The sequence below is a fragment of the Nipponia nippon genome, unplaced genomic scaffold, assembly GCF_047370975.1.
Source record: "Nipponia nippon isolate SJK-2023a ecotype South Korea unplaced genomic scaffold, ASM4737097v1 scaffold_2, whole genome shotgun sequence".
Classification (NCBI taxonomy): Eukaryota; Metazoa; Chordata; class Aves; order Pelecaniformes; family Threskiornithidae; genus Nipponia; species Nipponia nippon.
The window spans coordinates 1420139-1431528 of NW_028262336.1; the positions used below are offsets into that span (position 1 = coordinate 1420139).

The window sequence follows — 11390 nt, forward strand, 5'->3', positions numbered from 1 at the left end:
CACCCAAACGCCTCTGCTGCCATTTCCCACACCGCCTGCGTCCACAGCCTCAACCTGGCGGCCATCTCAAAGCAGGCACCTATGTTTGCTCGTTGCCCCCCCCCACTTTCTCCCATCTCCCACCGACAGGCAGACAAGGCATTTCAGATGGTGATCACTTTTATTGATGTAAGGTGGTACACAAACAGATCAGTTTCTATCAGCCTCTCCACCTCCCCCAGGCTCGGGGAGAAGTTGGAGGAGTGGGGGAGACAAGGGAACAGAACTGGCCTCTCACTGCAGGATGCAGAGCTAAGCGGTGGTGAAGAAGGGCAGGGGCTCCGACGAAGGAGAGTCCTGCTTCCCTAGGCAGCAGGGGGGCTGTGTGCTCGGCTCACTCCTTGGATGCCATGTGGACCATCAAGTCCACAACACGGTTGCTGTATCCATACTCGTTATCGTACCTGGGGACAGAAACAGAAGAGCCGTCAGGACTGACGCGTTTCTTGCATCCCCTTCCTCCATCGTTCCTGTTCCCCTGCCCCACGCCACCCAAGTGAAGCAGGCGGCTTCCCATTCCCTTCCAGTAAAGAAAGCAGGAAGCATCCCGTACGCCCTCCAAATACGGAAAGGACAAGGCTGCAGTCATTTCAGGTAAGAAGCAATTTCAATCAAAGAGACTTTTAACGTGTCGGAACCACCCTACTCGGCAGGGGTCTGGGTATCACCTGCATCGCCAGCCTGGCGGCGACGAACAGGCCAAGTCTGTAACGTGGCTGCCAGCCCCGAGCCCAGTTTGCCCCACCACCCCCAGGCCGCACCTACCAGGAAACCAGCTTGACAAAATGGTCATTCAGTGCGATGCCAGCACCCGCATCAAAGGTGGAGGAATGGCTGTCACCATTGAAGTCACAGGAGACAACCTGGAACAGAGACGGAATTGTAACGCATACGGTTACCCACAGCCTGGACCAGAAGTGCCCCAAGCCGGACCCCAGCAAGGCTGCTCCCATCAGAAAAATGAGAAAATAGCCACGGGCCACGAGACTGGGAGTTGCTTACCTGGTCCTCTGTGTACGCCAGGATGCCCTTCAGGGGCCCATCAGCGGCAGCCTTCACTACCCTCTTAATGTCATCGTACTTGGCCTGAGAAGAGAGACGCATTTAAGATGGTCAGACACCAACTCACACAAAATGTCCGCCGGGGGCGGGGAGGAGACACACGGACGGGAGCACCACAGCACCAGTCATGCACGGCAGGTGCTCTTTTCACCAACATCAAATCTCCTTAGGGAAGAGGGGAACGCAGAGAGGGCATTTCCAGGTAAAAGAAGGAGTTTCAAGGAAGCAGGGGCAGGTCTGGAGGTTGTTAGGGCTTTGTCCACACCACTTACTGGTTTTTCCAGACGGCAGGTCAGGTCCACAACAGAGACATTGGGGGTTGGCACACGGAAAGCCATTCCAGTAAGTTTCCTGCGAGAGATGCGAGTCAGCAGGGAAGAGCAGCCAGCACCCCTCTGCCAGGGACAGGTCAGAGCCGGCCAGGCACCAGCTGCCGCCTCCCGACACCCAAGGAGGGCCAAGACTCACCCATTGAGCTCAGGGATGACTTTTCCCACAGCCTTAGCAGCCCCAGTAGATGCTGGGATAATGTTCTGGGCAGCACCTCTGCCATCCCTCCACAGCTTCCCAGAGGGCCCGTCCACTGTCTTCTGTGTGGCTGTGATGGCATGGACAGTGGTCTGCAGGAAGAGAGCGCAGCTGATATTCTCCAGAAAAAGCATCCCAGGCACCTCCTCCCCATCCCAGGGGACACCGGGAGCACAGAAGCTTTTCCTCTCCCGTGAGGGGACCTGGGGTTAGGGCACCCTCCTGAGCAGCAAGCTCCAGACCTACCATAAGACCCTCGACGATGCCAAAGTTGTCATGGATGACCTTGGCCAAGGGCGCCAGGCAGTTAGTAGTGCAAGAGGCATTGCTGGAGGAGAGAGAGAGGAAGGCTCATCAGCCAGAGGCAACGCATCTACGGCAGTGAGATGAGACCCCCTGCAGCTGGTGAGAGCTCCAGGCCGGACAGCATCTTCCTCTCTCCTTACCTGACAATTTTCAGAGACTTGTCATACTTCTCATGGTTGACACCCATCACAAACATGGGAGCATCAGCTGAGGGGGCAGAGATGATAACACGCTTAGCACCACCCTTCAGGTGAGCCTGGAAAAAAAAAGAAAAGGTGATTAGATAACCCAGAATCCCTCCAACAACTCACAAAAAACAAAAACAAAAAAGAGGTCTGCAAAAGACCTCTTCTCCCTCCCAGCCCCATCCTGAGCAACCCTGTGCACGGCGATGCGCCCCACAGGGGGGAGCAGCACCACCCCTTCTCCCACGTGCCACTGCGGCATACGCACCCCGGCCTTCTCCATGGTGGTGAAGACACCGGTGGACTCCACAACGTATTCGGCACCAGCATCCGCCCACTTGATGTTGCTGGGGTCACGCCTGAGGAGGGAGAAAACCGTAAGAGCTGCTCCGCAAGACGCCCGCTTTCATCCTCCAGAGGGGCAAGAGGGAGAGGAATACTTACTCCTGGAAGATGGTGATAGCATTGCCGTTAATCACGAGTTTCCCATTCTCAGCCTTGACGGTTCCGCGGAAGTGACCGTGAGTAGAGTCATACTTGAACATGTAAACCTGGGCAGGGGAGCGGGAGGAAGGTCAGGCACCCCGGCTGCCACCTCCCCAACCTTTGCTCTGCCTACGCCACCCTCTCAGCTCCCCACCTCCTCGGTGACCTGGTCCGACCGCCGCGCTTGTACTCGGCTCCGCCGAACCTCCCAGCCCCGTGCCTCTACCCCACACCCCGCTTTCTTGGGAAGCTACTAGAACGCAGCCAGAGCGGCCCTACTCGGAGAAGCCCCGAGGGGGCACTGCAAGGCCACTCACCATGTAGTTCAGATCAATGAAGGGATCGTTGATGGCCACCACTTGGACCTTGCCGGAGAGGACGGCGGCCCGGGTGACCAGGCGGCCGATGCGGCCAAATCTGAGAGAAGAGAGACGACGTGGGTGAGGAGGAGGCAAGCGGGACCCCGCCGGGCCGGGCAGGGCCCGCCGCCTTCCCTCGGGATCGCCCGGCGGGGCGGGAGGGAGCCCACCGGCCGCGGCCAAAGGCCGAGGTTCCTCGGTTAAAGATTAAGAGCGACCCCCGCACCGGAAAGGTCAAGCGCTAAATTTACTGAGGGCGCCGGGGATCCGGTTACTCCTCGGCCCGGCGGGAGAAGGTCACGTCCCCCGCGGCCGCCGACACCCGATCCACCGGGCGACCTTTGGGGGGGCTGCAGCCCGCCGGCGGGGCCCGGGGACCCCCGGCGGTGGCGGGGTGACTCACCCCCGGCCCGCAGCGGGAAGTGACTCAGCAGCACGGCCCGGCGCGGCCCCTCCGCCCGCCCCGGGGGGCACCGGCCGGCCGCACCCCGCCGTCCCCCCCGGCGCCCTTGAGGCGCCCTTGCCCCCCCCCCCCGCCTCCCCTCACCCCCCTTCCCGGGCGCCTCCCGGTGCCGCAGCCCGGCCCCGCCGCTCACCCGTTGACTCCGACTTTCACCATCTTCGCCTCTTCGGGATGTTCCTGCGGGCAGAGACCGTCGGTGAGGCGACCGGAGCGGGGATGGAGGGCGGGGGGGGGGGGCGGCGGCCAGCAACCGCCCCCGGCAACCGCGCCTCGCCCGCCCGCCCTGGGCACCGTTAACGCCTCGCCCACGCCCGGGGCGGGGTGGGGGGAGGGGATGCAGGCGCTCCGAGCCCCCCAGGCGGTCTCCGGCCCCCCCCCCCCCCCCCAAACCCCGCACCGCCGCCTCCATCTTGCAGCGCTCCGCCTTTGTGCCCGCCGGCCACGCCGCCATGCGGCCCGGCCCCGCTCCTCTCCGCTCCGCCCGGGGGCTGCCGCCGCCCGCCGCCGCCGCCCCCCGCCCGGCCCCGGTGGGTTGGTAGGTGGGGATGGGGGGGGGAACCCCCCCCCGCCTCGCTCGTCCCCCCCCCCCGCCCGTTACCTGCTGCCTCTGAGCCGCCCCGGCGCGCAGTGAGGAGGTGGCGCAGCCCCGCTCCGCCGCCCTTTATAGCCGCGGAGGGGAAGGGCCGGGGCCCGCCCCGCCGCGCCGCCGCCGAATGGGGACGCGGGGGCCGGGCCGGCGGCTACGTGCGGCCGCGCTGCGGCTGCGGCTGCCTGGGCGCCCGCCGCTCCCCCCCCCCCCCCCTCCCGCCGCCCCCGGGGGGCTGGGGGGGGTCCGCAACGGCGCCGTCCCTGCCGGCCACCCCCGCCGGCCACCCCCGGGGGATGGCGGCGGTGGGGGTGAGAGGTGCCCCGGTGCCGGAGGAAGGCCGCTCCTCCGCTGTGTCCCCAGGGCGGCTGAGGCGGGAAGGGGCTCGGTGGCGGGCGGAGAGCGGCTGCCTTCCGAGGGGCTGCTTTCACCTGGGAACAAAGGAGAGACCCCCCCCCCCCCCCCGGCTGCAGCCTGCGCCCCTCTCCCCGCCCGCCCTGCTCCCCCAGCATGGCGGCGAGGGCGAAGATGCTGGGGGCACCCCCGGGAGCAGCGGGTCCCCAAGCGTCTCCCATTCCCCCCAGCGCGAAGAGGCTGGGAGCTCCCTCGCCCCCATGCTGGGGACCCCCTGCGTGTCTTTGGCTCCCCGGGTGGGTTTAACCAGGGGGGCTCTGGATGGGGCCACCGGCCCGGCCGCCTCCCCGGCAGGCCACACGCCGCAGCGTGAGCACCATTTTAATCGGGCACTGCGGCACTGCTGCTGCTCGCGGGACGTGACGGCGGAAATCCTGCCCGCGCCTGCCGCCTCGGCCCGCCTGCAAGGAGGGAGCGCTGCCTGCATGGCCGCTGCCCCCCGTGCCAGGCTCCCTGAGCCGCGCTGGGCTGCATCCCCCCCGGTTTGGCGCAGGGCTTTGCACAGCCCGGGCGCTGCGGGGCAAACCCGCGTGAGGCCCAGAGCGTGCCGGGGAGCCTCCGTCCCTTGGGGAGGGGGTCCCCAAAGGAGGCGTGGGAATGGCGGGGATGCAGATCCGGGCTGGCAGGGGGTGTTGGGAGCAGGCCGGCCCCTCTTGGCTGCTCAGCAGAGCCGGGCTCCAGCTGGGCTCTGAGGATGAGGAGGGAGGAGCGGGCTGGGGGAGCCATGCAGGTACTGGGGTGGGGGACAGAGAGGGGTCACGCAGCTCGAACGTAACCCAACTCTCCTTATCCTGCTGCTATTCCCGGTGCTGCCGAGGGGCTGGCGGCTAAGTTTAGCCCCGGCCGAGGTTACGACCTTTTCTTAAAGGCCAGGGGATGATGGCTCGCGTGGTACGGCGGCGGGGCTGGAGGGGTGCAAGCCCGTGCCGGGGTTCGTGGCGCCCCGGCCGCAGCCCACCGAGGGGCCGGGGGGACTCTCGGGGCCAGCTTCTGCACAAACAGGAGGCCCCTGTGTTTGCTTGGCAAACACCGCAGTGCCGGGTGCCCTGTGCCGGGGGGCAGAGTGCGGCTGGGATGAGCCAACGTGGCCCCTCTGCCCCTGCGCCCAGCCTGCGGTCGATATCTCACCCGCCACCCCCCTCCCCCGCCACCGTCGCGGCCCCGGCAGCACCGCGCTGCAACCGCGCGTGCCGCCCGGCCCACCCGGAATGGCGGCGCGCGCCCAACATGGCCCCGCGCGCGGGGGCCGGGGGGCGGCGGGCTCTGCCGCCATTTCCCAGCCTGCCCCCGCCGCCAGCCCCCCCGGCCTGGGGTCAGCCACGGCCTCTCGTGGATGCGCCGACGCCGAGCTCGGATGCGGCGATTAGCACAGCTCTGTTTAATTAGCAAGCGAGTCCTCAAGCGCGGAGAGGAGGGAGGGGGCTGCCGGCAGAGCAGGGGTCCTGCAGCCAAAGGGCAGCCGCGGAGCCAGGCAGCTCCTCCTTGTACCGCCATGCCGCTTCCTCGCCACCGCCGCTCTCCTTCGGGGCAGGGGCTTCACGGTTTTGGCTGCCGACGTGCCGTGCTGGTTCCTGAGCCGGTGCCGCGGGCGCCTGTGTCTCCTCCGGCTGTGGAGAAGCGGGGCTGGTGAGCCGCCCAGCGGCGTGCAGCCTGCCTGCTCCTGCGCCCCAGCCAGGCCCCGGCACGACCCCGGTCACAGGGGTGCTCCCGCATCCCAGCCTTCGCCCCGGCTGCAGGCAGGCGGTGGCCCCACAGCCTGCCCCACTGCCCCCGTCCCCTTGCTCCCGGTCCTCCCCGCCATCCACGCTCTCATGTCTCCCCTTACTTCTCCCCGGCCTGCTTGTTCGAGCCCTCACCGCCGGCCCTCTCACCTCGGAGCCCCTCCAAGGCTAACATCCCAAACCACTGAAGGTCCCGATCCGGTCCAGTTTCAGCCCAAAGCAGCCCCTGGGCACGGCCTTCCAGGCCCAATCTCCAGGCAGTGCCCACTTGCGAGTGGCGAGGGTCTTGCGCCAAAGAGAGGGACGGGCAGCTCTGGCCCCAGACGGGAGGAAGGGGAGGGTGGAGGAGAGTAACTGAGGGCCAAAGCTGGACCCCTCCTTCGTGTCCTCTTCGGCCAGCGTGGACTCAGGCTCCAGGGGCAGCAACTGGGAAAGGAGCATCTGGGATAAACAGAGGGGTGAGGGGGGTGAGGGCAGGGTTGCCTGGGCTTCTGGTGGAAAGCCTTGCACTCCCTCGTTCCCCACTGCCCACACCTTCCCTAGGGCTCGGGCGGGACAGAAAACGGTGCCTGCACACCTGCACCGCGCCCGTGGCATCGCATCCAGACGCAGGGAAGGGCTGGACCAGCAGCTCCTGCAGTCTGAAGTGATTCTGCTGTCCAAAAGAGCAAGCAGGCAGCTGCCGTGAGCCTCCGCCTGAGTGCGGATTGCCCTGCTCTTGTCAAACTGTGTGTCCCCCCCCGTACTTGGAAGGTGACTGAGGCTTCAGCCCTTGGTCCTTTTGCTGATGCTGAGCACCTCCGTGTGCTCAGGCTGCTGCGCGGCCTTTCTTTTTTTCCAGAGTGCTGGTGGGGAGGAGGGACCTGCCCCAAATACCTGCTGCTAAGGGGGAGGGGGAGGCAGGAGCAGAGCAGGTATGAGGCAGGGGGGCTCCCCATCCGCTGGGAATCCTCTAGGTTACCCCTGCAGCAGGCACCTGCCGATCGACGGATCGCAGCCTCCGGCCGTAGGGAGACAAGGGCTGGGAGGTGCCTTGGGCACGGTGGAGGCATGGCACGGCTGCCTAAGGAAGCAGCCTGCGGGAGCCACTCCACGTCTGTCCCTCACGTGGGTGCTGAGCTAAGGCTGAAGGTGCCTTTGTGCAGCTCTTTTCGGTAGCGAGTTAATTGAAGCGGACACGGGCATCTTCAGCGAGGAGCGAAAGCGGTGAGTCATAGCAGGATCGGTCTTGTGATTCGCGTTCACGTCCGGACTACTTCCCTGTAGCTTTCGTGAAGGCAAGGTGCTGGGGCCAAGGTTAGGGTTTGGGTAAGAGGGAGCTGGATAGATTTGAAAGCCAAAATATTATTGCTGTAATTGCTGAGGGTAAAAGATTTACTCGAGTGAAGAAGCCCTTAGGTGGCATCCTGACGGGGGCTCTTGGCCTTAAGGAGGGGCTACTGGGGGGTAGTACTGAGCTTAGGAGTGAAAATCCTGACCTAATAGGATGAGCCTTCCCTCTGAAACGTCAGAACCGGGACACCGAACGCAACGACGGGCACGACTGTCATTTCTGGTGGCTGCTGACGCAGGGCAGAGTTAGATGGGACCAGTCTCTTTACTGTTAAAAGCCTCTGCAGGCGACGTGGGGAGTCCCGCAGGCAGCCTGCCCCAGGCCGGAGAGCGCTAAAAAGCTGCTGTCTGTCTGCTGCCTTGTAGTGCTGGTGCTCCTTAGGAGCTGGGTTGTAAAGATTCACCCCGGAGCTGAGGCTGTGGGACTGAAGGAGCAGTGAGAACAGACAGCAGCCTCCGGTAGCTGGAATTTGGCCCCCCCACTTATTCCAGGTTCAGACACGACCTCCCCAAATTGCCCTTGCTACTCCTGAAACCTCCCTCAGCTCTCTCCCAGTCCCTCCTACCTGTAGCCTCTGTCCTGGTAAGGACACAGTCTGAACGCTGGCAGAGAGCAGAACTAAGAGGAGGAAAAGCGAGCGAGGCCACGACTGGAGCCCCAGCATCTTCTTCTTATCCCAGGGCTTGCGGGAGGCGAGGCAGGACCTGCAGCATCTGCCTCAGATGCCGTCCCTAGCCCCTCTTTGCCTTTATAGCTTTGGTTCTGGCAGGCGCCTGGCCCCCAGCTCTCTGCTGCGCTACCCCCCAGAGCTCCTTAACCTTTCAGCCCTTTTGTCCGGGGTGATATATTTCAGAGTGAGCTCAGCAAGACCCCTTCCTCTAAAGAAAAAGGACACAAAGGTGTTGACTGAGTGTCTGGGAAGACAAATGTGAGTTGAGCTGCTGCTGGCCGGGGCCTGGAGGTACCCGTCAGGGTCAGGAGCGGGGTGATGCTTTGAAACATCCCGAAGGAGGATCTCGAAGGCTGCATTGTAGAGCGGTATTGAGCATACTCCTCGTAGGCAGAGTGCCATTAACGCTATTTCTCTGATCGGCGTGAGCATTAACTCGCGGTAGTCACGCTGCTGGCTGCACAGAGCTGACACGAATTCAGCTCTGTGACAACACAGGCTCTCGTTTTTAATATCTTGGAGAGCCGGTTGGCCTGGGAATGAAGAGCTCTTGCTGCAGAAGGGGTGCGAATTCCAGCGCTAACTCTACGAGATTTGTAGCGGCGACGGGAGCGTGGGTCTAGTACTAGCAGGCGTACAACTTGCAGGCTGGTTGTCCCGAGTCACTCAACATACACCATCTGGAGGGCTGGGCTGAGTTTCCAGAGGAACCAGCAGAGAAAAGAGCTCGTCGAGGCTCAGCTTGCACTTTCTCAAGCTCAGGCGCACAATGGAAGCGGGACGGCGAGGAGCAGATTCCTCCCTCCTAAATCTTCCGCCCGTTAGTTCCCCCCGCTTTGTTTACCTCTCCCATTTTACTGTAGTTTCTCACCAGTTGAACAAGGCAATGAGGTCACTGTTTGGAGACCAGGGTGCAGAAGTCAGCCTGGGTGTGAAGACAGAAACTAATCAGCAAAGTTTGTCGGGGGAGAGGAATGGGGGACTGGACCCCGTGCAGGATTAGCAGTGGGTGCGCTGGGTGAGTTTAATAACACCGTCAGCTTCCCTTTCTTCGGCATTGTTGCACAAAGCAATCGGGTCGAAACTTGACAGGCAGTGTTCTGCTGCTTTTGCTTATTTTTTTAAAGGAAAGAAGAAAATCAGAAAAAAAAAAAAGAAGTCTCTTGCAGAGATAACAAAAGTCACAGTTCAGATACTTGCCCTCTTTCTTTCCCTCCTTCCCTCCCCAGTGTTTTGCACTTGCAGATTTGTGGGTCCCTTTCTTCCCTGCCCAAGGAGCCAGAAAGTTTTACGAACCGTTTCGCTCCCAGTTCACGAAAAGCAAGCTTAGGGCTTCAGTCCGGAGCGCCGACGCTGGAAGCAGGAGAGGCTTTGCGCAGGCGGGGGCACCCAAGTCCGTTAGCTCCACCTGATACCCGCGGCCCGTGGGTGGTGCTGGTTCCGGAGCGATGCTCTGGTGATCCTGTCTGGCGGTGCCCTGTCACCCCTCGCCTGGGCCAGCGGAGGAGCTCCCTGCGCCCCTGGCTGACGGCCTCGACCGACGTTTCACGAGGAGCAGGAGCCCCTCCACGTGCTGGATGCGGTAGGGTACGGAGCTTTGCGGTGTCAGAGTTTCGGAGAGGTGGGAAAGAGAGGAAGGAGGATGGGGAGCGAGCACGTGTTCCTCCCACATGCAAGATGTCTCAGGGGATGTTGTTCTGCGCTTCCCAGTCACATCCGACCATCCAGAAGCAGCTGAGTCAGTCTGCTGGAGCATTCATGCTCCCGGCAAGACAGCTGCAGGCAGATGCATCTCAGGTTGAACGCGCGGGTTCCAGGAGTCCGCTCTTTCCTGAGCAAAAGGGAAGTACAAAAGCAACAACGCCTTGGTTTCGATAGGAAACGTAGCGGTGGTTTGATCTGGCATCCCTTGAACGTGGTGGCCCCCGTATCGCAAAAAGAATGCCAGAAACGTGTTTGCAACATCTCCCGACTCCAGCCCGCTGGCACGCAGGCTGGGCCCTGCAGGGACGGACAGGCTCCGAGCTCTCGAGTGATGGGTGCCCTCCTCGGGTTCAGCAAAAGCTGGGGCTGGGAGGGAAGGCGTCATCACTGTCCCGTACCAAGCAAGAAACTTCGGGGACTGTAGAAAATTTGCAAATTTTCATGCAAATTCTTGCAAATTTTGCAAATCCAGCAAAGCCTGGATAAATTGCAGGTGCTTAATGACTCAGGTGCCGTGAAGTTGCAGCTATTCTGCATCCCAGATCCTTGCTGGGACTGCAGTAGAACTGAATAGCTGCTCTGACACGTCCTGGCAATGACTGTGACGTGAAAAGGCTTGGGCAGACGACGAGTCCCCGATTGCCCCAGTTTTCTCAGACTCAAATAGGTTATTGTCCTTCTCTCCTCCCTGGTGCTAACGAGTTTCCTCTGTAAAAACCCTTCCCCCTCTGATGCCGGGGACTGATTCTAGAGCTTGCAAAACCACCAGAAAAGTGGTCTCCTGCTGAATTACAAGCAGTCTTTTACAAACAGTTGCTCGTAAAGGGAAGGAGCAGGGCGACTGGAGAGCGGGAGGACTAGGAACAGGGTGAAGTACCCGGGGGGGAACACCCCCTGGCCCATGGTGATGGACCGATGGTTGCTGCAGGCTCTAGAAGCAAGGATGATATTCGTGTCCACTGGTACTACGTGTAGGAGTCTGGAGCCTGCTGAGGTCAGGAGTCCCTCAGAGGATGGAAAACTCCACTGATCTTGGCACTCGGAAGCGAGGGAGCGGGTTTACTCCTTCGGTAGCAATTCCTGGGCATCGCAGCGACTGGCTGCTTAAGGCAGCAGCCACTGCGTAGCCGTTCAAACCCCTCTTGGTTTTTGCTTCATCTTTCTGCGGGGCTTCCCTCGTCCACGGCACGGGATTGCTAATTCCTCCAAAGCCAGGAGAGGCCAGTGAGGAGAGGGGGCCGCTCCACCTGCAGAAAGGGACCAAGAGGAGCGGCCGCTCACTGCCCTTCCGCTCTCACCTGACCGGGGCGAGCTGTGCCCTGGAAGGAGCAAAAGACGACCTGCAAAGCAGCGAAGGAGCCACCGTCTCAGCCCAGACTGCCAAACCCTCCTTCCGTCTCAGAAGGGCGGCTCTCCTGAAGGAAAAAGCTGTAGCAGAAAAGCGTGGCCTGAAGTAAGCCAATGCTCAGTTTTACGGCCACCTTGTTTCCTCCGTCCATCCGTTCGTGTCTCCCTCGCTGCAGTATCATCAACA

General features: G+C 62.3%; 2 protein-coding genes across 2 annotated transcripts; both read right to left on the reverse strand.

The window, feature by feature from the left end:
- Window positions 1-141: 141 nt before the first annotated feature.
- Window positions 142-4141, reverse strand: GAPDH (glyceraldehyde-3-phosphate dehydrogenase). Its single transcript, XM_087758350.1, has 12 exons — window positions 4027-4141; window positions 3562-3605; window positions 2924-3023; window positions 2565-2671; window positions 2389-2479; window positions 2076-2191; window positions 1876-1957; window positions 1570-1721; window positions 1374-1452; window positions 1042-1125; window positions 805-902; window positions 142-443 (listed from the first exon to the last, which is right to left on the reverse strand). Exons 2-12 carry the CDS (start codon window positions 3582-3584, stop codon window positions 374-376), a joined length of 1002 nt encoding a protein of 333 aa, XP_087614476.1. The 5' UTR covers window positions 3585-3605; window positions 4027-4141; the 3' UTR covers window positions 142-373.
- Window positions 4142-5535: 1394 nt separating this feature from the next.
- On the reverse strand, window positions 5536-9675 carry LOC104009435 (C-type natriuretic peptide 2-like). The gene is made up of 3 exons (XM_087757682.1): window positions 8048-9675; window positions 6300-6590; window positions 5536-6035 (listed from the first exon to the last, which is right to left on the reverse strand). Exons 1-2 carry the CDS (start codon window positions 8144-8146, stop codon window positions 6318-6320), a joined length of 372 nt encoding a protein of 123 aa, XP_087613808.1. The 5' UTR covers window positions 8147-9675; the 3' UTR covers window positions 5536-6035; window positions 6300-6317.
- Window positions 9676-11390: the final 1715 nt, after the last annotated feature.